A 24,419-nucleotide genomic window follows, 5' to 3' on the forward strand; every position below is an offset into this window, starting at 1 on the left:
AAGTATCTTTAAAGATATTCTAAACAAGAAGCAAAAAAATTTTTTATTAAAATGAGGTTGTCCAATATTACGCTATATATTAACTAACTAGAATTTAAATTAAAAACTTGGAACAAACAAAAAAAATGAGGTTGTTCAGGTTTGAGGGACTCCACAGAAGTCAGGCAAATAGAAGACAGATCAAGAGTGCTATTTAACACTCTTAAATATAATACCCTTGACTGTACTTATATACTGCACCCATCAATTAAGCTTATAAATAAGCAAAATGACAAAAACAACAGATAATTTTGGCTTCTCATACTTTAGCATCCCTCACAAATATCCTTGGCTAACACTGGCCCTCAGGCAACCTATTATCACAGCCTAGAGACAGAAAGCACTTGCCCGTCAGGCTCCCAACTCCAATGTTCCTCCTTCCCTACTGGTTTCTATTGCTCTGATGATTCCAGCTACCATCTATCTCTGGAGTAAGCATGAAGTCCTTGCAATAAGACAGACTTGGGTTTGCACTCCAACTCAGCAACTCATCAGCCATGAAACATGGGGTAGATTTCCTAACCTCACTATTTTTCTGTTTTCTCACCTGGCAAATGGCAATATCAATGGCAGATATTTCTGAGAGTTGCTGTGAGAACTGCATTTTGTAAGTCATATGAAGCCCTTGTCTTGAAATCAGGGACTAGGTTGATCTTTGTGAACCCAGAACAGCTAGCCCTGTGCCATACATTTAGAATGTGCTTAATAAACATTGGTTGAGTGAAAGGGAATTACTGTATGAAAACACATGTTCTCTCATATGTAAGCTTCTCTCCTCAGGAATCTTCTGCCTTTCAGGAAGTAACCACAAACATGTAAATAACCATTTTAAATGGTAACTACTATGATTTTCATCACAATCTCTAATTTCTTTGCTTTGAGATAAACTTGTCAGTCAATCCCTTCATGTAAACTACGAAACTCCCTTGCCTGGTGTAACCATTTTGGCAACAGCAGCCTAGAATATTCAGAAAATGGCCCATCAGAGAGAAAAATGAAAAGTAATACTTAATAACATTGAAAAGTTTACGAATTGGTCCTTTTATTGTTCTTGTCCTTTTCCTCCTCTTGTAAAAAAAAGAAGTATTCTTATGTAAAAGGTCCTTCCGAACATTCTCGGAATTAACCTGGAGGAAATTTTAGATTGTAATTCTACCTGGCTGCTTCCCCAGTGTTGGAATTCCCTATACAGTTTCTGAAAAGAGCTTATGCAGGCCCCACTTCATTATTTACGATGACTGGGTTCTTATTACCTATACGATACATACGCTGTGCATTCTGTGTCTTCAAGGATAGGGCTCAGAACGCTATGCACGTAGGACACGGGGAAGAAACACAGTAGTTCCAGCGGCAACAACCCCACCATCCCAGCAATGGCCAACACACCCCGACTTGCCCACGACTCATGTCATCTTCTTTGCATTATTGAATCTTTTTTGGGGGAAAACACCGCGATTACCCTATGACAAGGCTCTAACTCCAACTGTGACATGGGTCTACCTGAGTTCTGAACTGGAAACTGCCTTGTACCTTTAACTCTGACCCAGCTCCTTCATAGGAATCTCTACTTGGGGAAGACTTTTTTTTTTTTTTTTTGCAGCCATGTTACAGAAATGGTTATAGAAATTATAGCTGCTCTCTTATGAATCCATTTCCAGTAAGTCTCTCCTGAATGCCCTCCACCCCTGGCTCTTCCCCTTATCCTTACTACACAAATGTTCTGTACTTTCTTCCAGGTTTTTCCCCAAGTTCCTGCTACAACCGGTATTAGCCTAACCTTCAGCTGAGCTTCACAGTATCTCAAGAGCAGCCCAAGAACTAGACGATGAAATCTTCCTCGATGTTACTTCTACTCCTTGGTCCTGTTTTGTTGCCTGGGATTAAAATATGCATACCCTTTTCACATCATGGTCTCTTAAAATGTTAAGGAAAAAAAAAATGTCATGTCTACTCTAACTTTCTTATTTTGGGAGGAAAACATGCCAAGACCCCTGAATTTCTTTTCCAGTGATGTGATTTTTCAGCCTTCGGTGCAGCTCTGCCAACTAACCTCCTTGTCCTCCTCTTAAAAGTCTACCTGAAAATGTAGTGTTCAGAAAAGAGCACATTATTCCATTCATAACCTGACCAGTTCAGAGTAAAGGGAGGGGATTACTTGATCCAGACATAATTCTGCTAATGCCAGCTAAGACCATATTTGTTCTTTTGGCAATGACATCACTCAGTTGGCTCAAATGAGTGCTTTAGTTGACTTCAAATACTGAGATCTGTGTGCCCCCAGCACCTTGACACACACATGTACTCCCCCTTTAAGCCTGGTATCCTTAGTCTATCCTTCCACAGTTAAGTTTTAAACCTTAAGTTTAAGTGGCACACTTTTGAATTTGCTCCATTAATTTAATCTTAATGCTGACCCATCCTTTCTGTCTATGGAGATAGATTTAATTCCGAGAGCATCGGAATTAAATTTATTCCGATGCTCTCGGAATTAAATCAGTCCTTGTGTGCACAACTTCCTCAGCCTGTCTTTCTCAGTTTCATGATATCTGCAAAGTTTATCAACTCCCTTTATTTTTAGTCCAGACAGTGAAAGAAACATGAGTCCAATAACAAATTCTTATGGCAGAAAACAGAAAAGAAATCTGAGTCTTATACACTCCTAAATTAATTAATCCCTGTCCAAACCTGTGGAGTGCATATTTTTAACCCCATTTTATATAAGGGATGAAACTGAAGCTCAGGACAAACTAACTTGCTCAGGGCTACATAGCTCATAGGTTCGGGAGGTGAGATTAAAAATCCTTTGATTTCAAAATGGCAGGCCTATTTCACCATATTTCCCATCTTCCAAATGACATGAGTTTATTTCACTTAGGTTGCTCCACTAGCTATTCACGTATAAAGGTAAGTCAGTTAAAATGTAAAAAGACTTAAATTAATTTTCAGATTAAGTGTGAACTACCTCCTTATTTACAAATGAGGATGTAGACTACAAAATCATTCATAGGAGTATATAACAGAATAGCAGTCAATCAAAACGGAGGAGTCTCCTAGGTAGAGACCCCTGTACTCGGGACAAAAATTTAAATTCACTTTACAGCTGTCATTGTGTCTGCATTCTTTACAAATGCGTATCTAATATTGAAAACCTCAAACTGCATTAAGGCAGGCTCCAAGAATATTAGCGTTCCTGATGAGGTGACTCATAATAGCAAATATAGGCACTTGGGTGTGTTGAATTCACACAGCAGGAGACAAACATGGACATGTTCTACAACTCCGTTTGCTTTCTGTGTGAATTCTGAAGCAAAAGGTCCTTCCAGAAAGATTCTTTATACACTCATCAGAGAAGACAAAACAAGCAAAATGGCTGGCAGACCCTCTCTAAAACCAGTAAAAAATAGTTTAAGCCTTTCAGTCCTTGTGTGCACAACTTGTTACTATCACTATAATTAAGTTACACTTTTTTTTTTCCTTTGGAAAGGTAAACTCAAGACAGATAATTACGATTCCTCTGAATGTTAAGAAAATCACTACCATCTAGAATTTTCTTTTTCTATTAATATAAGAACAAACATATTTTTGTGACAATGACAATATGTTAAAAAAAAGGGTAAAGATGGATTCAAATCACCTTTTTATTCAATATGTAAATTTCACTCCTATTAAAGCTTTAAAATAATAAGTGGGGCATGGTGGCAGATAGAAGGTCATCTGTTGAAATCTAAATATAATTTTTATTCACAAAGGACAATAAAAAGCAGTATATCCAGAATGTGGCCCAAGTGAGCAAATTTCTAATTTGCCCCACATATTCATTTTTCCTTTTCTCTGTTTCTTTAACCCAGCTTGGACCAAACATATACACGACTTGCATTTAAAAGTTTAATATATCATGGCTCATATAATTGACAATGAAAGACAGACCAAACGATATACCAACGTAAAGTATTTTTTCCCATGCTTCATAGGGGGAGAAACCAAACATACTACAAAAATACACACTATTTTTGTCTGATTGGATTGTGATTTTATAAAATGAGAGACACTGCTCTTTGTTATTACTCTTATCTTGGTTAGTCCAGAAAACAATAAAGTTTGCAGACATTGTGTTTGTGTATTAAAAATTAATGGAGCTCCTGGAAGAACAGCTCTGTCTTACATACACAATCAGCAAATATGCAGTACAAATCACTGACTTGTGGAAGTATAACACCTAAGAATAAGTAGTTGTCACAAGGTTGAGTAAATCAGTATTTACCTTGCGTTTTCACTGGGTCTGATATCTGGCTTGGATCACTAATTCCATACGCATTTGCTGCCCTCACAAGGAAAAGGTAAATTGCATTAGGTTTGAGTCCTTTAATGGCAAATGTTTCTGTTTTCACGTTCTCGGCTACGGTCTGCCAACTGCTACCAGATGCATGGCTAAGGACAGATACACAAGTTAGAACATGTGTATGTAATGGCAAATCGAAACAACAAACCAACTAGGAAACATCAGCTTTACTCTACCTGAAGGCTTCTATAATATAAGATGTTGGAGTTGCACCCGAATTCAAATTTGGTTGCCATGACAATGTTACTGTATTTCTGCTGACATCTGTAACTTCAGGTTTTGAGGGGGCACTAGGGATTAAATTTGGGTCAGTGGGTCTCGGAGGCTGAACTGGAACTCCAAATTCTAATAAAGGGGATAAAGAGGAAAGACGTTTACACATATACAGATAAGCACAGAAAGGTAGATTGCACCATTATATATCTATTCAGACATCAGGCCATCTACTTCATCCATTTACCAGCAAGTAAACTACCGCAAGTTAAGCTTTAAGTTAAAAATGCTAGCTAATTTACCTTGGACTTCAATGTAAGCACTCCATGTTGCTTCACCACTGGGGGTCGATGCAATGCAGGTGTACCGACCTGTGTCACCCAGCTGAGAAGATAGACAGAAAATAAATATTTGGAACAATCGAGAGCTCAATGGGCTGGAAAAGCAATTATAGTTTTGTATATGTCCCATGAATATGGATAACTGCATTAAAATTCAATAACCAGAAACGTCCTCTTAATTGAATATATTTTTATTGAATATGAAGGAAAATATTGCAGGAATACGGAAAAAAATCTATATGGTTATCTTAATTGTATAATAAAATATAATATTTAATGCTTTACCATAGCATTATTTTTAGCGTCAGGGACAATAAACAATGAGGTATTCAAATTCAAAGGGCTAATCTTTATTACTAACTTATATCTTCATATTTAATGTCACATAGTAAGGCTGATAAAATTTAGCCAATGACTACTCTTGCTATTTCCTATTTTATCAGAGTTACATGCATATGGATATCTGAGATAAACAGATATTACAGAAAAAAAGGATAAACACAAAAATGATTTCTTCTCAAAGTATTCACTCTTTTTTTCCCCATTTTATTTTTTTTTTTACCTGTTTAATAAGTCAAACCTCAGCTGGAATGAAGGTTCTCTCTCCCTTCTAAAGACCGAATGCCAGAAAACAAACAGGGGTCACATGTTCAGCTTTAAAATCATCATCAGCATAATGAACCCATACACCTCTGCCTAAGGTAACAACTCGATCTTCAAGTAATGTTTGATAAAGCAAGAATGTTGCCATCTCGCTCTGGCAACTGTAATAACAAAATTGCAATCATTGTCACAAAGAACTACAACATATTAACTTTCATGGCATGTACAATGAACTGTTATGCTGATCCAAAACTCCCAAGAAGCCACCCACAATAGGCAGTGAAGCGATTGAAATTTATGTTTATTGCTGTCAAAGCTATTCTTTCATATGCCTTGTGAGCCTGTCTGATCTTGACCTAAAAGAAAAGGAAAAATCAAAACAAAACAACACAGTCCTGAAAGAACAGGTATAGGATGTGATGCCCTGGGAAGGTAAATCCCTAAATTGTTCTCACAAACATGGGCCTTTCATCATTTAACATTCTGATTTGCACTGTACACTCGGCGTGTACATTGCTATCTGGTTTTTGCTTGCATGTACAGTATTCTGTACTTGCAAAATGTTGAACCAAATATTCATCACAACAGAAGACCCATCCAAGGGCATTGTCGATAACATGGGACTGGAAAAATCTCTTTGAAAAATGCTTTTATGGAATGAGTGCATCATACCACTACCTGGAAGGTATTTTTTCTCCCACAAATCCCCACCTACTTTCCTCAACAGTTCTCAAAAAACTCTTTTTTCTCCTTCATCTAAAACCTTAAATTACTTGCTAGGAGCTAAGTTATGAGTCGAATCATCTTAAATATACACAGAGGAATGTCTGAAAGAATAAAGCCTCTGTTAAAAATGTATCAATACCGTTAGCTAGCATTTCATTGGTTCTAAAATTTGAGACTTCAGCCCTGGTTGCTGGAGGCAAACACAAAATGGAGCAAAATGGGGAAGCCAGGGTGTCATTTCAAGTTACCTTAGCGTATCGGATCTGTAGCACTCCCGTCTCCAGCTGCTTGATTCGAGAATCTTGGGTTGACACAAGGACTCCATCCTTTCTCCACAGAATCGTGGGCACCGGACTGCCCGTGGCCACACAGCTGAGCACTACAGTACCATCCACTGCCACGGTCTGATTCCCAGGACCTTGCCGAATGACGGGGGGAGGCCGGTCTGCAATCACTACCAAAAGAAACAACAGGAAATCGATTTCTACAACTGGAAGCAATTTGCTAATCATCCAAGCAACAGCAGTTGCTCTAGGCTTTGAAACAAACTAATTAAACAAGTAATTGCAGTAGGAGACGTGCATTATTCAGAATGCATTTATACGATGCCCTGATGCAGGTTGTTAAAATGAGATACCATGTGTTCCTTTCAAATGACCAAGCCCTGACTGAGCTTGCCTCCCCATCAAGGGACCTTTTTAACTTAAGAGTCCTAGGAGGAAACAAGAATTGTGGATGGTGGGGCACCTGGGTGGATGGTGGGGCACCTGGGGGCACCTCAGTCGGTTAAGCATCTGCCTGCGGTTGGGGTCACGATCGAGCCCCGCATCAGGCTCCCTGCTCGGTGGGCAGTCTGCTTCTCCCTCTCCCGCTCCCCCTGCTTGTGCTCTCTCTCTCTCTCTCGCTCTGTCAAATAAATAAATCTTAAAAAAAAAAAATTGTGGATGGTGAAGTAGATGTCTAGTGGTGAGAAGTGGAACGTCTACTTTTTAAACTTTAAAATATGTAAAAATCAAACACAACGACAACCAAAAAACCACCTACCCCAAGGAAACTTATGAGACACATTTTCATAAATGAACGGAAGCCAACTTGATATCCGATAACTGTTTTGTATCCAGCAGAAAAAAATTATGGTATCGTACCAGCATGGCTGACAATTTTGGATTCAAAAAGGGGCTTTGGACTTTTAGAATTTACAATTCAATATGACTGAGCTCTTTCTGTCTTGGAATTCTATTAACAGAATTTCGTGGGTAAAAATGTCCCAATCCCAGTGAATTCAGGAAAAACTAGAAAACTGTTCAAATACATTGTTGGTAGGCTAATCCAAAAATATAACTCAAGCTCATGTCCTAACCTAGGAAATATACTTTTGTGCTGGAATTACAGGGATCAGAAAACACTTTCACAAATTCTAGTACCTTAATAGTTTTAATGTACTATGGAAGGAAACAATGGAAGGCATTTTTATAATATATAAATTAAAATTGTTCTTATTATTATATGAAAAGCCTAAAACTTAAAAACTTTATCTCAGACAAGAAAGCCATTATTTAGAGAAAAATCTAAAACACCTGGAGTGTAACCAGAACAACTTGCGTTGGAGAGTTGTTCTCAGTTCTCAGCCCCTGATAGATCAAATTCAGTGAAACTCCACAGATGCGATGCTTTTTTAAATGAGTAAAAATTAAAAATGAAGTTTAAGAATTTTTTCATTATCAAGCTTTAAAATTCCAAATATTAGTTACAAATTTTTAAGTCACAAATATATAAAAGACAAGTTTAAGAAGTTGCCTGGTTAAAAGAAACTAGTTGCCAGAGTAACTAAATTTTGGATGCAACAATTTGCAAAGCGAGATGTGTCATGTTCAAAGTTTTATGCCCCAAAGATTTTCACAAGCTGGAGTCACACTTCAATTTGTTCCTCATTTACCATGCAATAATTATTAGTTTTGTGCCTTCAACTTAAGCAAAAACAAGAAAGCAACAGAGTGAAATCAGCAACTGCATTTTCATTCCACCCTTCTGATTCTCTCCCATGCTTGATTACTGGTATGAAATTTGCAAATACCAGGGAGACATGTTAGAAGGCTGGAGTTTGTAACCTGGCAGGAGTGTTTCAGATACTCCATGGATGACAAATGTAAGTCAATGATTCCTTTGTTTAGAATTGTTTAATCTTTTCTATGTTTTCTGTTGAGATTGGCTAAAATCAAATTAGAGGCCCCACCTGATAAGTGTGAAAAAAAGAATCAAAGTGTTTTATTGCTTTGGGGTTTTAGACGATTCTACCACCTGCGTTCCCTTGATCATAAGAATGAATGAGTATTTATTTCTAGACATTAATTAAATTAGTAACAGTGTTTCTTTATAAAGGATTATAATTAAATCCAGTAACAGAATGGCTTACATTTGGTAGTCTTGTTACATTTAGAAACAATCCAGTATCTGGGGTTTTATTCAGTTTTCTGATCTTTACAGTGCTTTGATGTTTGCATCATATTTAGCATCATTCACACCTCCCCACCCTATCCCAACCCAGTTTAATCATGCTGTTCCACTGTCATTTATTTCTTCCTGGTTTACCCACAAAAATAAGGCAAGAGAAGAGGAGTAGGGTTGATTATCATCTTCATCTGTCCTGTGTCTTTGGGCCACTTCCTTAAATTCTCTAAGTCTCAGCTTTGTTTTGTTTTTTTTTTATCTGCAATCGGAAGATAATAATGTTTAGCCAGCTCAAGGGATTGCTATGAAGATTTAAATGCAATAATAGATATGAAGGTGCTTTGCTAATTGCAAAAAGCTAGACGTGTATGAATTGTGATATTGCCGCTTACCCTTTTCTGTAAAAACTGATAGGTAAACCAGAGCTGAAGGAGTTCATTAAAGCAATTTCATGTTTTTAGGTAGAAAAAAATGAAACATTTTGTTGTTATCACAGGGTAGAATAAAATACTGATAAAATATTTACATTTTCACAAACTAAAGAGTGTAGTACATTTCTGAGTCAAGCCTAAATTTAGGATTTATGAGAAGAACCTCAAATTTAGGGTCTAAAATTTTACACTGGTATCATTAGAATGTATTATCATTATTAGAATGAATTTTAGCAAAGTGAGTAAGTGCATCTTGGAGAAAGATGTGCCCCTAAAATGAAAACGTTCCATAACTGTGCTATCCAACGCAGAAGCCAATACTGAGCATCTGAATCTGGCTAGTGTGATTGAGGAACAGGATGTATAATTTTAATAAACTTTAAGTAATTGAAATTCTAATTTAAATAATCTCACGTGGCAGCTGGCCACCATCCTGGACTTTTGTACCAAAAGTACAAACTTTTGTTGTAAATCTCAGTTCTGCTGCTTATGATCTGTATGCTTTGGGCATACTTTTTCACCAGTCTCTGCCTCCATTTCCTTATCTGTAAAATGAGATGTTGTGAAATTTAAAATTGTTGATATGTGAACAGTTCTTAGCATTAGCGCCTGACCCAAAGGAAACACTGAGTAACTGTAACGTAGTATTAACGGGTATCAGTATAGTGGCGTTAGCTGTGTTAGTGGTGCTGGTGTAGACAGTGCCTCAGGTGGTGTAACCCGTTACAGCAGAGTTTAGGGAAGTTTCCTATCTTTTCTCACATTCATGAAATATATAAAGAGCCTAAAAAAAAAATGAGAGCATATCATCTAGAAGTCATATTTTGTTACCTCAAAAGCGATAATCACGAAGACTATGTTAATACATATAAATACATTCATAATATAATTTTAAGTGAAAAAAAACCCAAAATAACATATACACATTGACCGGTTTAAGAATGAAAAGCTCATATTTATAGACCAACAGATATCAGAATTACGTATCACAATTGCTATCAGTTCTCAAACGTATTTTACAAACTTATGAGTTAGTTAGGGAAGTACAAGTCACGTGTCCAAATCGACTAGTTGGTAATTGTCAGGTCTCTCTTTTCTGAATAAAAGTTAACACTCATTTCATTGTATGTCAATAACTTTTGAAAGATGAATGCAAGTGATTTTAAATTTTATACAGCATTAGGTAATCATTAACTAATTTTCTTACGTTCTAGTAATAAAGAAAAGAAACATTTTCAATTAAATAGGTGATACGAATTTCTATGTTCCTGGGTCAAATGCTATTTGGGGTAGGCCACAGCTACAAAACACAACATTTCAAAGACAGCTGCTACTCCACCATATTCCGTGCCTTGTGTTTTATTCTGTCTTTGTCTTTGTTCTGTTTGCAAACAATAAAGCAAGGTCAAGAAGCTAAAGTCAAATAGCATCCAGAAAGTATTCTGACTACAAGCTATCCTCTTGACTTGACTTGATAATGTGCAAAAGCTGAGGGTGCTAGCACTCACAGTAATAAGAGTTTACCTGTGAAGAATGAGTACATGCTTGTTGTGTGTACACATCAATGTTGTGTGTACAATATTGTGTGTACACATCAGAGTTGTGTGTACAATATCAATGAATTCCAAAAGAAAGAAAACAAAGCTAAAAATACAGTACCACCACAGCAAACACAAAACCATCTCAGATCTCCCCAGAGACTGTAAAATGAATTAGGACATTTAAATGTTAGGTGTTTGGTTTTGTGTTAGTTTAGCAAAAATTGCTATCCTTGATCTATGCTCACAAATATAGCAATTTATGACAATGCAGTATCAGATGGTATGTACGAAGCTTGGCTTTCAATTATTAATTAGAATAATAAGAAATACTTGAAAATATTTTACCATAGTTTTCTTTGGCCATTTTTCATGTACACCTGTATATACAAGTGGCCGTATATGTAAAGTTGTCTTATAAAGTTGCAATTATAAATTGTTGTGAAATTCTGTGTTCCACTTTTATATATTGATTATACTGATCATTATCAAATTCATTACATGGTCTTCACAGCCATCATTTAATAGCTTTAATACATGTAAGAAACTGTAAAAACATTTTAGGTCATTCTCACTAATTGGAGCCAGTAATATATAATATGTATTATAGACAGAGGTAAGAGTTAGGGCTTTTGAATGAGACAGTCATAATTTTGAATTCTGACTTAACTAAGTGTTAGCTGTTTATTCCATCCACGTTTCATCCCTTCATTCAAAAATTATCTATTGAGTATGTCCCATGTGTCAGACTTTGGTAGTCTGATACTGAGTATGTGTTAATTGGACAGACATGGGCCCTGCAATCATGGAACTTAATGTCCAATGAAGAATACAAGAAAATAAATAGAGAACACAGAAAAGTATAGGATGTGATCTTTCTATAGATGGCAGGGTGGAGAATGCTCATATTTGAGAAGGGAGGGAATGCTTCTTAAAGTAAGTGAAATTTCAAGTCAGTAGCAACAGCATGCGCAGAAGTCTTCAGATAAAAGAAGAGCATAGCAAACACAATAAAATGAGGGCATGTAAGCAAATATAGTATTCAGAGCTGACCCTGCAGCAGTCATATCATAAATTGTAAAACATACTGAGAAATATAAACTTTATCCTGAGAGCACTAAGAAACAAAATAATCAGATTCATGTATTAAAAATTTCCTCCAGAATTTTTTTTTTAATTTCAAAATTCTGTCTTTAAAATCTTTGCTAACATTACACTTACTTTTCCCCTGAGGTTAGGATCAAGACAAATATTTCCACTATAACCAATTCTAATCGTTAGAGATCACAGATCGTGCAGGACAAATAAGAGAAATAAAAAGTATAAATATTGGAAAGAAGAAGTAAACCTGGTTTTTATTTGGAATTGACACATTTTGTTCCTAAAAATTTCAAAGTAATATACCTACAAACTCTTATGTATGAGTGCATTTAGCAAGTTGCTGGATACAGGGTTAATATACAAAGAATCAATTGTACATCTGGCCTCAAACAATACAATAATGAGATATTATATGAAGTCACATCAAAAATCATAAAATATCATAGGTATAAGTCTTTCAAAATATATGGAAGATATCTACCCTGAGAACTACAAAACATTGTTGAGAAAATTAAAGATCTATATAAATTGAGAGATATATACGGAATATATACCATTTCCCTAAATTGGAAGACTAAGATTGTTAAGATGTTAATTCTTCCTAAACTTCTCAATAATTTAAGTGAAATCAAAATTAAAACCTCAGATTTTTTGTTGTTGTTTAGGGTTTTGTGTGTGTGTATGTGTGTGCGTGCGTAAACTGACAAGTTCATTTTAAAATTTATAAGAAAATGCAGGGGACCTCTAATAGCCAACTCAAAACAAGAAAAAGTTGGAGACTTACATTACCTGTTTATAAGACTTACTATAAAGCTACAATAATTAAGATCATACATACTGGCATGAATACATAAATGGAATATGATAGCGAGAATAGAAGCAAACTCACACATTTATGTTTATCTGAATTATGATTAAGATGCCACTGTAATTCAGTGAGGAAAATACTGTCTTTTCCATAAATGATGTTGAAACCATTAGTATCCACAAAGAGGGGATTTGATTCTTGTTTTATACCATACACAAAAATAATTTAAAATGGATTAAAAACTTATATCTTAGAAGTATAGACAATGAAACTTCTAAAAAAAGACATAGGAGAACATCTACATGGACTTAGGTGGGACAGAAAATTAAAAGCATCAACTACAAAAGAAAAATAATACATTGGTCCTAATCAAAACTAGTGATTTAAGCCTTAAAATCATTATTAGGAGAATGACTGAAACTAAATATTTATAATACATATCTGATAAAAACTTGTATCTGGAATATATGAGAAAATGAAAAAGAAATGGGTACATTCATCTGCCAAAAGGCAAACCAAGATAACTGAGTGCAGGGATATTTACTTTGTTCATAAAAGCCCTCAACTGAAAGCAATCCATCAGTAGAGGAGTATATAAATAAATTATGAGCTATTTATACAATAGAATACTATATAGCAACAAAGAGAATAACTATTATATGTATATATTTATTTTAGGTATATATGTATATACAAATATGTACATATATATTTTTATATATTTATATGTATACATTTTTTTCTTTTCTTCTCAAATTATTACTACTCTCCATCTCATGGTTTGAAGATTCTTTCCATCACTGTGTCTTCATAATGTATTTGGCATTAATTGATCAGGCTCAAGGGCGTTGATAAACAGGACAAAATCACATTATTAATGGAAAACTTGTTCATTATAATGAGTTGTGAGTAGGACTTATCAGCAATTCATTTTATCTCCTTAATTTGGTGAAAAAAAAGGATTTTTTTTACACTAGGAGATTTTAAAATAACTTTATTTTCTAAAACATGGTAACATTCCCATGTACAGCTATTCAGTATAAACTTCTCCTTGTTTAATTGCTGTGCTTTTACGGATCTGACTCGATGCTAGAAATTTATAGTACAGCCAAGTTAAAATAAGAATAATTTTAGACTTAGTCATTGTATCGACATCCTTTTTATCTTTACACCAAAACTGCTGTCAGAAAGATACACAGTAGAAAATAAACACATTTACTGACACTCTCTTTAGATCATAAGCCAAACTTGAACATTTTCAGATAAAATGCTCTACTTTACCATCAGTAACTTCCAAATATGCTTTTGTGATGATACTTCCAGCAACATTTAAAGTCTGGCAGATATAATAACCGACATCAGATCGTTGGACGTTAGTGATAGTGAGATCACCAGTCTGGGAGACCGAAAAGCGGCTGGTTGACTGAGGTGGCTGATATGAGAAAAGCAGATTCTAGAACCCAGTATTTGGGAGGAAAGAATAACAATAGGTTAATTGCTAGGTTCTAATATTTTGGCACGTATACATATATATTTATAAATAGGTATATAAATGTATACACACACATATACGTACACACCACACATGCATATATAAACAAATAAGCTAAATATTCTTTCATCACATACCCACATATATAGATACATACATACACATAAAAGACAAAGTTTAATGACCTACCCTTACATAGGATCATTTTAAAATTTAAATAAATTCTAAATATTGATATGTACTTTTATAATTATCAATTTCAAACAATACTAGATATAGAAAAATATTTGGTATCAACAGAGTTAAAAGTTTTACATATTAATCAACACAAAGGCAAAAGCTTTGCTTTACATATGTATGACTGTTAGGATTATAAACACTAAATCTTTTAATATATAAACAAAATTAAAATGTACGCACATTCTGACAAATTAAGTTCAAAGATAGCATTTTGGCACAATAACAAGTATCTGTTATCTGTCTGTTATAAAATTCAGTAACTTCTATCAAACTGTAAATAGTTTCTTATTTCTCCTCTAGATAGTGAGCATATCTGTCATGGATTATTTTGAAAATCAAATATTAAATTTAAGAATTCAGAATGGAGTTTTATTTATCTTTCTATATAAGTTAGCTTATATACAAAGTCAACACAAGATATGATGTTGTTTTGTGGTACAAATTTCTCACTATGAATCGAAATTTGTTCCCTTGTTAGAGAGAGTGTATATTTCATGGGAAATAACACTTCATGTCATTGTTTTTCATGAAATAAAGTCAAGATTTCTTCTAACCAAATAAAGTTGTTCCTTTTTAAAAGTTTAATTGCTTTTTAACATATATAATTTTATAAAGGCTTATCTACTATTCCATGAATACATGACATGTCCAATGACAAAATTGGAGGAAAAAGTAAGTTGTATCATTAAACCAAGCCAAACAAAGTCAAAATTATTTCAAAATTGGACACAGTTTAAATGACTTAATGAATAATTTATTTAATAACTAAATGAATCATTTAAATATTACTCTTCTGAGAACTTCTAGTGGATTTACTATTACTACTACGTAGATTTTCTTATATAATAGACTCCCAATTCTTTCCGCTGTACTAAATATTTCAATTTTTCTTGTCTATAATTCACTATCAGCAAATTTAGTCTTTGAGGCCAAATGGAATGTTAGAATCAACGAAGGTACTATAACTCAAACGAAGGTCTACATACCAGAATCAAGTTAATATTTGCCTACCAAAGTGAAAACAAAGGTGAACTTGATCCATTGCCCACAAAAGATGAGTGAGTGCAGTCAGTAAACTACTTATATGTAGTTTAGGAGCACAGTAAGAGCAAGACCATGAGACAACTCACCCAAGATTGATTTAAGCAAAAAACAAAAAGAGTTAAGGAATAACTGTATTAAAAATGAATGAGAATCTTTTTTACAGGTATCAAAACAAGTAAAGGGAACTGCTTCTTTTGTTGAAGAAAGCAAGTCAATAAGAGATGAGAAAAAACACATATATAAAAACTATTTTAAAGTTTCCTATTATTGGGGCGCCTGGGTGGCTCAGTTGGTTAAGCGACTGCCTTCGGCTCGGGTCATGATCCTGGAGTCCTGGGATCGAGTCCCGCATCGGGCTCCCTGCTCAGCAGGGAGTCTGCTTCTCCCTCTGACCCTCCCCCTCTCATGTGCTCTCTCTCTCTCTCTCTCTCAAATAAATAAATAAAATCTTAAAAAATAAAAAAATAAAAAAAAAGATCCTTGATGACCCTCAAAATTTAAAAAAAAAAAAAAAAAAAAAGTAAAGTTTCCTATTATCTTTAAAGTGAAATTATTTCAAAATTTCCTTTTTATTAAGCTGAAACCCAAGAGTGAACTTAGAGTTTGTAAGAGCATAGAGCTTTATATTGTAGTTCAATGTATACAGAAAAATCTGGTTTATAAAATGTTTGGAGTTATTTGATGGCAAATGGCAATCACATATGATAGTTCAAAGAATTAGAATATACTGAACTATATTTACCATGACATCTATATTAAATAGAATACCACATAGTTTGATAAATCTTTAATTGACATATATAAATTGATATATAGAATTGATATCTATTTATCTATACACACACAGACATATACAGACATCCATACATAAAGAAGTGAAGAAGACACTTGAGATTCCTGGTGTTTTTAGAGAAATTGCACTGAATAATTAATCATCTCTGTTTTAAATGTGTGTAAATCTCTTTTAACATATAATTTCAGGGGCGCCTGGGTGGCACAGTTAAGCATGGACTCTTGCTTTCAGTTCAGGTCATGATATCAGGGTCCTGAGATTGAGCCCCAAATCAGCTCTGTGCTCAGCACAAGGTCTGCTTAAGATCCTCTCCTCTTCTACCTCTGCCCCTCCACCCCACGTGTGTGCAAGCAAATACATCTTTAAAAAAAAAAAAACAATTACAGATATCTGAATAATCGAAATAATAATTAAATTATGTTGAGAAAAAGTGTAGTTTTTTTTTAACGTGGCTGAATTGGAAATAAAGGTAAATTTAATATGATAATTACTATGCAATATACAACCCTATGTACCAAAACTAGGAAGGGGAAATTGCTTTTAGATTTATAACAATGAAGGAAATTTTGTCTTCTCTCATAGTTGAAATTTCTAGGGCATTCAGAGATTTTTGTTTTCTTAAAGTAACAGCTATATGACTAACGTTTTGGGCTTTCTTATATACCTGGCACCCACCTTTGCTGACTGAAATATTAGAATAAGGTCTTACCTGACTCCCCTCTCTTCTCCAAAAAATAGCTGGTTGGGGATTTCCGGTTGCTTCACACTGGAACGTTACAGTTCGTCCCAAGGCAACAACCTGGTCACGGGGTTTCACAACAAAGTGTGGAGGTTCTAAAGGATATGAAACAAATGATCGGAATCAAAACCATGTACTTATTAACCTAATTGAGACAATATGCTGATATCCCAAGTGCTGCCGTTATTTTATGTAACTCATTATGCATTATAAGATGTAATGTACCCATTCTCATCCTTAATTTAATTGAAGCTAAATTGTTAAGTGCATATTTATAGAAAGGAATAGAATTTTTTTTGTGCAGAGGTCTTTTTTTTTAATCAGCTGACCTTTTAAGATTAACCTCCACATTAAAAAGAATTCTTGAGCTGCAATTTGACCCATTACTTTCAAAGTACACCTGAAATTTGTATGAATAAATATCTTTTCTCATTTAGAGCCGCTTAAAGGTGAACGGACTTTAATCATACACCCAAGGGTCTCCTGACGTAAGCAGGCCCTAAAATTACTTTAATTTAACTCAAAAGCTCCTGAAATGCTACCATGAAAATTATAACCATTTAGAATCTTCAGTCCAATTACTTGAATAGAAATGAATTTAAAGCAATAGTAGAGTCAAATGCCTCCTTCATTTACATAGGCAAGGGCATGTTCCAACAGAATACATATGGAAATGAGGGCAAATTCGAAACATCTGCTCATCCTGACATTATAAATACTGCCAGCTTTGTCCAAACTGTTTGATTTATACAGACTTAAATGGCCACTTCATCCAGCAGTAAATAGAGTGTCAGAAAATTGTGTCCGTTACATTGAGCGCAATGGCAGGTGAAAACATTAGGTGTGCTGATGGAGTCACTTGGCGGGGGGAAGCTTGTTTGGGGGCCATGCTTTATGGTTAGAAAAATGTGCACTGAATGTAAGTCTTTTTACCTACTGTTTACACTTTTCAAATGCATTTCTTATCAGCTGTCTGAAACACCTAATTATTCTCCTCTTGTCTCAGTTCAAATGGAAGTGAACATTTCAAGCCAGGTATTTAACAGTTTTTACAGGAGAGGGTTCTTCCAATCCACTTTTTAAGACTGTTCTGTTATTTTAAACCTTTTCTTTAAAATTACTTTTAGTTACTTATAGGAGTCACTTGGGATAACGCCTTCAAGGGAATATGAACCAAAAATTATATTCAGATTATATCCACAAATGCTACCACTGATTTCTTTGTTAATGAAGTGGAGGGTTTGAAAAGGTACTTTTCTCTTGATCAGTACTGTCTAGGCAATTGCATCTAAGACATATATACAAATATTTATAATATATATTATATGTAAATTTTGTAAATCTCTCGTTTGAAATATAAACCTCTTAAAAAAAAGAGAGAGAGAGATGTAACAGAACTCGCTGCAGATTGCATAGTGGCAAAACTGAAGAAAGCAATTAGATCTCCTAACTTCTAGATTAGTGTGATTTCTTCCATACTCGTTTTTTATTTTTAATTGAGGTTTGGTAGAAATTATACCATTTGACTAGAAAATTATAGGAGACCTGAAAAATTAGATCAAATGCCTTCAAATGTCCTGTAACTTATAGGGAAGAAAATATGAAGTCAGGGGATACAGTTTAGGTTCAATTTGGTAACACTGAAGTTCTAGCTTATAATTTTTTTAAACTCTGATTGTAATTGAGTGGTTTACTCATGAATTTAGCCAACACTATCATTATCCAGGTATAATAACAGACATGTGTATCATTGCCTGGGGATTTTCCTCCATATACATCCATACGGGAGCATTTGATTCCTTGGTTAGGGGCTGGAATAGTTGAGGTAGAAATCAGATCAAGAAATTGAAAGGATTGACTGGATAATGAACTACATCCAGAAGAGAGTTTGGTTTGTTTCAATAAAAGGAAAACAAATGATTAATTAAATGACTGGGAGAATATGACTTTTCCAATATTCAGGGAATTTGAGTAGGAAAATATAAATGTTCAAACCACTCAGAGAAGTATAAACTTTGGGTGGTCTCTTTCCTAAATCTCAGAAGCATGTCTAATAGCATGTGCCAGAACCCATGTTTCTTTTATAAAATGCCAGTTCTCCCCCAACCTCAAAGACTTACTTGGGAACAAGGGATACAAACCCTTATGCAAACTACATTTACCCTGCAGCAATCCTTGACACAAGATATCTGCCTGGAAATGAATTTACTGTATTTTGCAGGCATATTCTCGAGCCAACATCAACAGTGACATCAGCCACAAGGTATGTCTTAGAAATACAACTTTAAAAAATCCTTTTCTACATGTATGTTATTCTATATAAATATATCTCTATGAAAATGTAAATGGATTAAATGGGCCTCTATCTATCAATCTAGCTATCACCATCATCCACCTTTTTAGATTGAGAAGGCCATTCATCACATCCATCTACTGGATATTTATGATATAATGTTGGAACATTTTTCAAAGGTGACATTTAAACTTGCTATAATTAAACATACATAACCATGTTACTAATGTCATATATGGTCAGTGTTGAAAATTTAGAAAATTAGACAAGCAAAGAAAATAAGAAGACCTACCCGTAATTCAACCATGCAAATTGGACCACAGTGTTTTAAAATGTTCTTTTACAATATCATTTCAATAACTGTTTAATAAACCATATACAAATTACTTAAATTACTTAACCAAGCTATTGTTTTTAAATTTGGATTTGTTTCCAATTTTCACTATTAAAAACAGCAGTGACATTAACATCCTTCCCAATTATATTCAAGATGATTTTAACTGATGCCTCCCCTTCACATTACCTTGTCACTGCTATCCTATTTGTTGTGACTATTGCATTCCTATGCTTATCTTTTTTATTTCTAAGAACTATTGACAGGCAAAAATTTTATCCATTTCTCATATATATTGTAGATATATTTTTTCATTTTGTTGACAGTCTTTCTAATCTGGTTAAGCATTTTTGGTATTCATTCTATCAATAAGATATAGATTATATAATATGTAATAAATTATGTAAACATTCACCTCCATTTTCATCCTATACTTTTGTCTTTACTTTTCTATGTTTAAATATTAATCCATATATATTTTTACATATATGGTAGCATCTAGAAAGCTATTTTTTTCAAATAGTCCCTTGTTGCATCACCATTATTGAACAATCCATCCTATCTGTATTAGTCTGAACACCTTTAGAATAGTTTTGTAGCTCTTTAACTTAAAAAAATATGGAGCTTTTCCTAGGGTCAAATATTTCCTGGCATACCACTTAGCATCCTCATGCGAAATTCTCCAAAAATGGTGTTCCAGCATTTTTAAAGGGTGAATGTATCTTCCCCAATGTACTGATCATGAAAGTACTTAGAAACCTAATGACTATTTATGTGAGGACAAATGTTTATCAGAGCAAACTTCGATAAATTTTAGAAACATCATGCAATTATTTCTTACATAAAATGAAATGAACCTGACACATAGAAATGAAAAAGAATGCATACAGCCCTAAGTGCAAGGTTATTCATCAATAGGACTTTGAATGGCCATTACTGAAGAATAGTTACAAAAGCTCAGGTTGACAGACATGAATTCATAAACATATTTTGGATTAAAAAAAACCCAAATCATTCTGTGCGCACCTATTTTTGTTTGTTTATCTTGTGAAATATAAATTGAAAAAGTACTTAACCACAATATAGTCCTATCCCTTATTTTATCACTCAATTAGGGAGAGAAAAGAAAATAAAAGGATGCAGATCACACATCATTTAATAAGACATAAAGTTAGCAACCCCGTTACCTTTACTCTTTGTCACAGTTACCCATACTTCCTGCAGACTTTATTCTGTGCAGTCTGTCTTTGTGGCCAATGACAAGTGAAACATGGAGGCTGATTGGTTGAAGGACATGGAAGGGTATGGATGGAAAGGGGAAGAGAAGTTCCAGTCACAGGGACACGGTGATTAGAAGATGGCCAATAAAATGTCAACTTACCAGACCCAACTAAAACAAAAAAAAAAAGAAAACATGAAATAAATAAAAAATAAAGAAACAGAAACGAAACAGAAAAAGTAATAAGATTTGACTTAACAATGATATTTCTTTTAAAGTAAAATAAAGAACACGTTAATATTTGGCTCATACGGTCCATGAATGAACATTCGTTAGCATTTTAAGTATAATCATGAGTAACTGAAGAAAAATAGAAATGAGTCTTAAAATCTCTACGTATGATTAAATGACAGAACTACAAAGGATGATAGCCGTACAATTATAAAACACGTTTCAATGACTACATTTGACAGGGTTAGATAACTACATATGTAATGGGTTTAAAAACACTATAAATCTTAACTGTTAATGCTACTTAGAAGAGAAATCAAGCACCTTAATAAAAGATAAAGCAGCGTTAAATCATACAACTCCACCATCAGATTAATTTTTAAAAGGCTCGTGCTACCAATGATATTCTATCAAATCCATGTTTCTCACACTTGAATAAGCACACAAATCAACCTAAGACCTGTAATTTAAAATACAAATTATAATTCCATAGGCCAGGAGTGTGGCCTGAGATTTTGCATTTCTAACAAGCACTCAGGTGCTGCTGGTCCACCACTGTAGGCTGAGGAGCGAGGTTATTAAAAGGTGTTACACCTAAATCCTTGCAGAATTTTAATTAAGAAGACACATAGAAAAAATGTGAACACATGAAAACAGATAAAACTTTATAAACCTATCTAATGACGTCATAATCACATTATCTGCTTTCAAGGCTGAAACACTGGGCATTTTAATATAATTTTCAAGTGATACACACTTTATTTTTTTTAAAGATTTTATTTACTAATTGAGAGAGAGGATTAGAGCGAGAGAGCATGAGAGGGGGGAGGGTCAGAGGGAGAAGCAGACTCCCCTGCAGAGCGGGGAGCCCGATGTGGGACTCGATCCCAGAATTCTAGGATCATGATCTGAGCCGAAAGCAGTTGCTCAACCAACTGAGCCACCCAGGAGCCCCGATACATACTTTAAATACTGGAAAATGACTGGTTTTGCTCTTTTATTTTTTTTTATTCCCCCCCCCAGATTTTGCTCTTTTAGAAACAGAGGTAATAACTGCCAAATGCAGAACCTTTTCATAATAGCCCCATATACAGCCACAATACATTTGAGTCAATATATAACTCCCACGTCTTTAAGCAAATCAAAATTAATTTAACCTGACATACATTCCTGTAGTTTAAATAAACTATGCCGAGCACATCTGCTGTTGTGAAATGGTACAATTTTAAAATAGTGACAACACAACAACAAAACAGAACACAATAAAAAATTCCCATCAGACTATAAACAGCCTTCTCAATTATTTCCCGGGCTGAATCAGAAATTACATTTCCTTAACGCCTGCCACCAGGGAAAAATAAAACACAAGGGAGTGGGGAAAGCTCAGGTGTCTGATGGGATCACAGGACATTTTGGTACAATGTATGGTATGAAGTAATATATTCAAGTTCAATTTATGTTGCTTTGCTTTTGCTTTATGGGCATGCTCCGTAGTCCACGTAGAAGGATAAAGATGTATGCTTTATTTTATTTTTTTAAAGATTTTAGTTATTTATTTGACAGAGAGAGACAGCGAGAGAGAGAAAACAAACGGGGGAGTAGGAGAGGGAGAAGCAGGCTTCCCGCCGAGCAGGGAGCCCAATGCGGGGCTCAATCCCAGGACCCTGGCATCATGACCTGAGCCGAAGGCAGATGCTTAACAGCTGAGCCACCCAGGCACCCCAAGATGTATGCTTTAAATAAAATACAGAATAATAATAAAAAAAAAGTGAAATAAAAGAGACAAACGTTCTCTTGCCTATTGTTACCACGTAAGCAAAATTTATTTTTTATTTTTTTATTTTTTTAAGATTTTGTTTATTTATTTGACAGAGAGAGACACAGCGAGAGAGGGAACACAAGCAGAGGGAGTGGGGGAGGGAGAAGCAGGCTTCCTGCGGAGCAGGAGTCCGATGCGGGGCTCGATCCCAGGACCCTGGGATCATGACCTGAGCCGAAGGCAGACGCTTAACGACTGAGCCACCCAGGCGCCCCACGTAAGCAAAATTTAAAGGTAACTCAGAAACACATTTCAACTCACACGTTCCCTTCATGAGCGAAATAATTTGTCTTTCTTTTTCACTCTAAAGAAAAAAAAATTTAAGTATAATATTTCGTGTGCTCAGGCAAGGAAAGTTAAAAAACAAAACAAAACAAAACAAACAAACAAAAAACCCTTTTCTCAACTTACTTAGGCATGATCAACAGCTATGCTACCTAGACTTGAAAACAGGGTTTTCGAACCCTTCAAGATACTGTCTTTTTTTTTTTTTTTTGAAATTTCTAAAATGATTCTTTTAATAGATTTCATGACTGGTGTCAATTCATGCTAATTGGTAAATAATATAATAGAGTCAAATAATGTATTATCAGAAGAAAGAGAAATAAACATTCTATGAATTTATTCTTCAAGAGTTCTAACCAAACGATTATTTTAAAAGAATTCTCCCCTCCTGAACAGTGCTTAGTATGCTCCTTGTGAGCAGAGAGAAGGTCTGAGAATTAGGTCTGTCTTTTAAAGGACAGGAAGAAATATTTAGAAACTACAAAAAAGAGAACCTGACAAACTGTAGCGATAGAATTTTGCTTTGAAAAAGCAAAAGGTTATAGAATTATCTTTTGGGATAACCTGTGAAAATAAATTTGATATTAGATAGATACAGTTAAGAGTATGCCTTATTTATGGTGTTTTTGTTGTTGTTGTTTTAAGAGTAAGCCTTATTTAAAGTCAAGAGACTACAGGAATGATTCCTCAAGATTTTCGAGTCATATATTTTTAGTAATTTAAAATTCCTGAAACATCTCAAAAATATCCAACATGTTAGAAACAAGAAAATTACTAGGAAGCAGATCATTTAAAGTTTTAAAAGTGCTTTTCCCTGCTTAGAGGTTTTACCAGGGATCAAGCCAGAGGAGTTGAATCTTTCATTAATTAAAATCCAGTGTATTCAAGAACTTCTGGCTGATGTATTTGCATATCACATCAATGACAAATGACAAGTGGAAAATATTTCATAAAGTTATCTAAGAACAACATCTAACACAGAAGCTTCCAAAGCATCAGAGGTTTTTAGAGTATCCTATCTTGCATGATCATTTAAGCTTTTAACAACCATGATTATCAGGAAATGATGTCTCTTATCTAAATGAAAACCTGCCTGTCACAATTTAACCCCCCTTTTTATTTATTCTAGTTTCAGGAAACAAATACATGCCATTAATATCCTCCATATAAAATCCTTTTACTCACTTGAAGGAATGACCATTCTAAACTTTCTCTTCTAAGAATAAATGATAGAAATTTCTTTAAGTTTTTCTCAGATTTCCTCTTTTACCATACTTCCTCTCAGGGTCAGGTCAAAGAATTTTCTTTCCATACAGACAGCAGGGACCTTCTATACAACAATC

The 24,419-nt window shown here is 34.6% G+C and overlaps 1 protein-coding gene across 9 annotated transcripts in view; it reads right to left on the reverse strand.

Annotated features, from left to right (window-relative positions):
* ROBO1 (roundabout guidance receptor 1) overlaps positions 1-24,419 on the reverse strand; it is a 1,118,917-nt gene that overhangs the window by 62,291 nt on the left and 1,032,207 nt on the right. For all 9 annotated transcript variants that reach the window (XM_078059176.1, XM_078059199.1, XM_078059236.1 and 6 more), the window contains 6 exons: positions 16,866-16,990; positions 13,869-14,040; positions 6,510-6,715; positions 4,894-4,975; positions 4,555-4,723; positions 4,301-4,467 (listed from right to left, as the gene is read on the reverse strand). In XM_078059176.1, coding sequence (XP_077915302.1) covers positions 4,301-4,467; positions 4,555-4,723; positions 4,894-4,975; positions 6,510-6,715; positions 13,869-14,040; positions 16,866-16,990 — 921 coding nt within the window. The remainder of the gene's footprint in view (positions 1-4,300; positions 4,468-4,554; positions 4,724-4,893; positions 4,976-6,509; positions 6,716-13,868; positions 14,041-16,865; positions 16,991-24,419) is intronic.

This window comes from Halichoerus grypus, chromosome 1 (assembly GCF_964656455.1).
Source record: "Halichoerus grypus chromosome 1, mHalGry1.hap1.1, whole genome shotgun sequence".
NCBI classification, from domain to species: Eukaryota; Metazoa; Chordata; class Mammalia; order Carnivora; family Phocidae; genus Halichoerus; species Halichoerus grypus.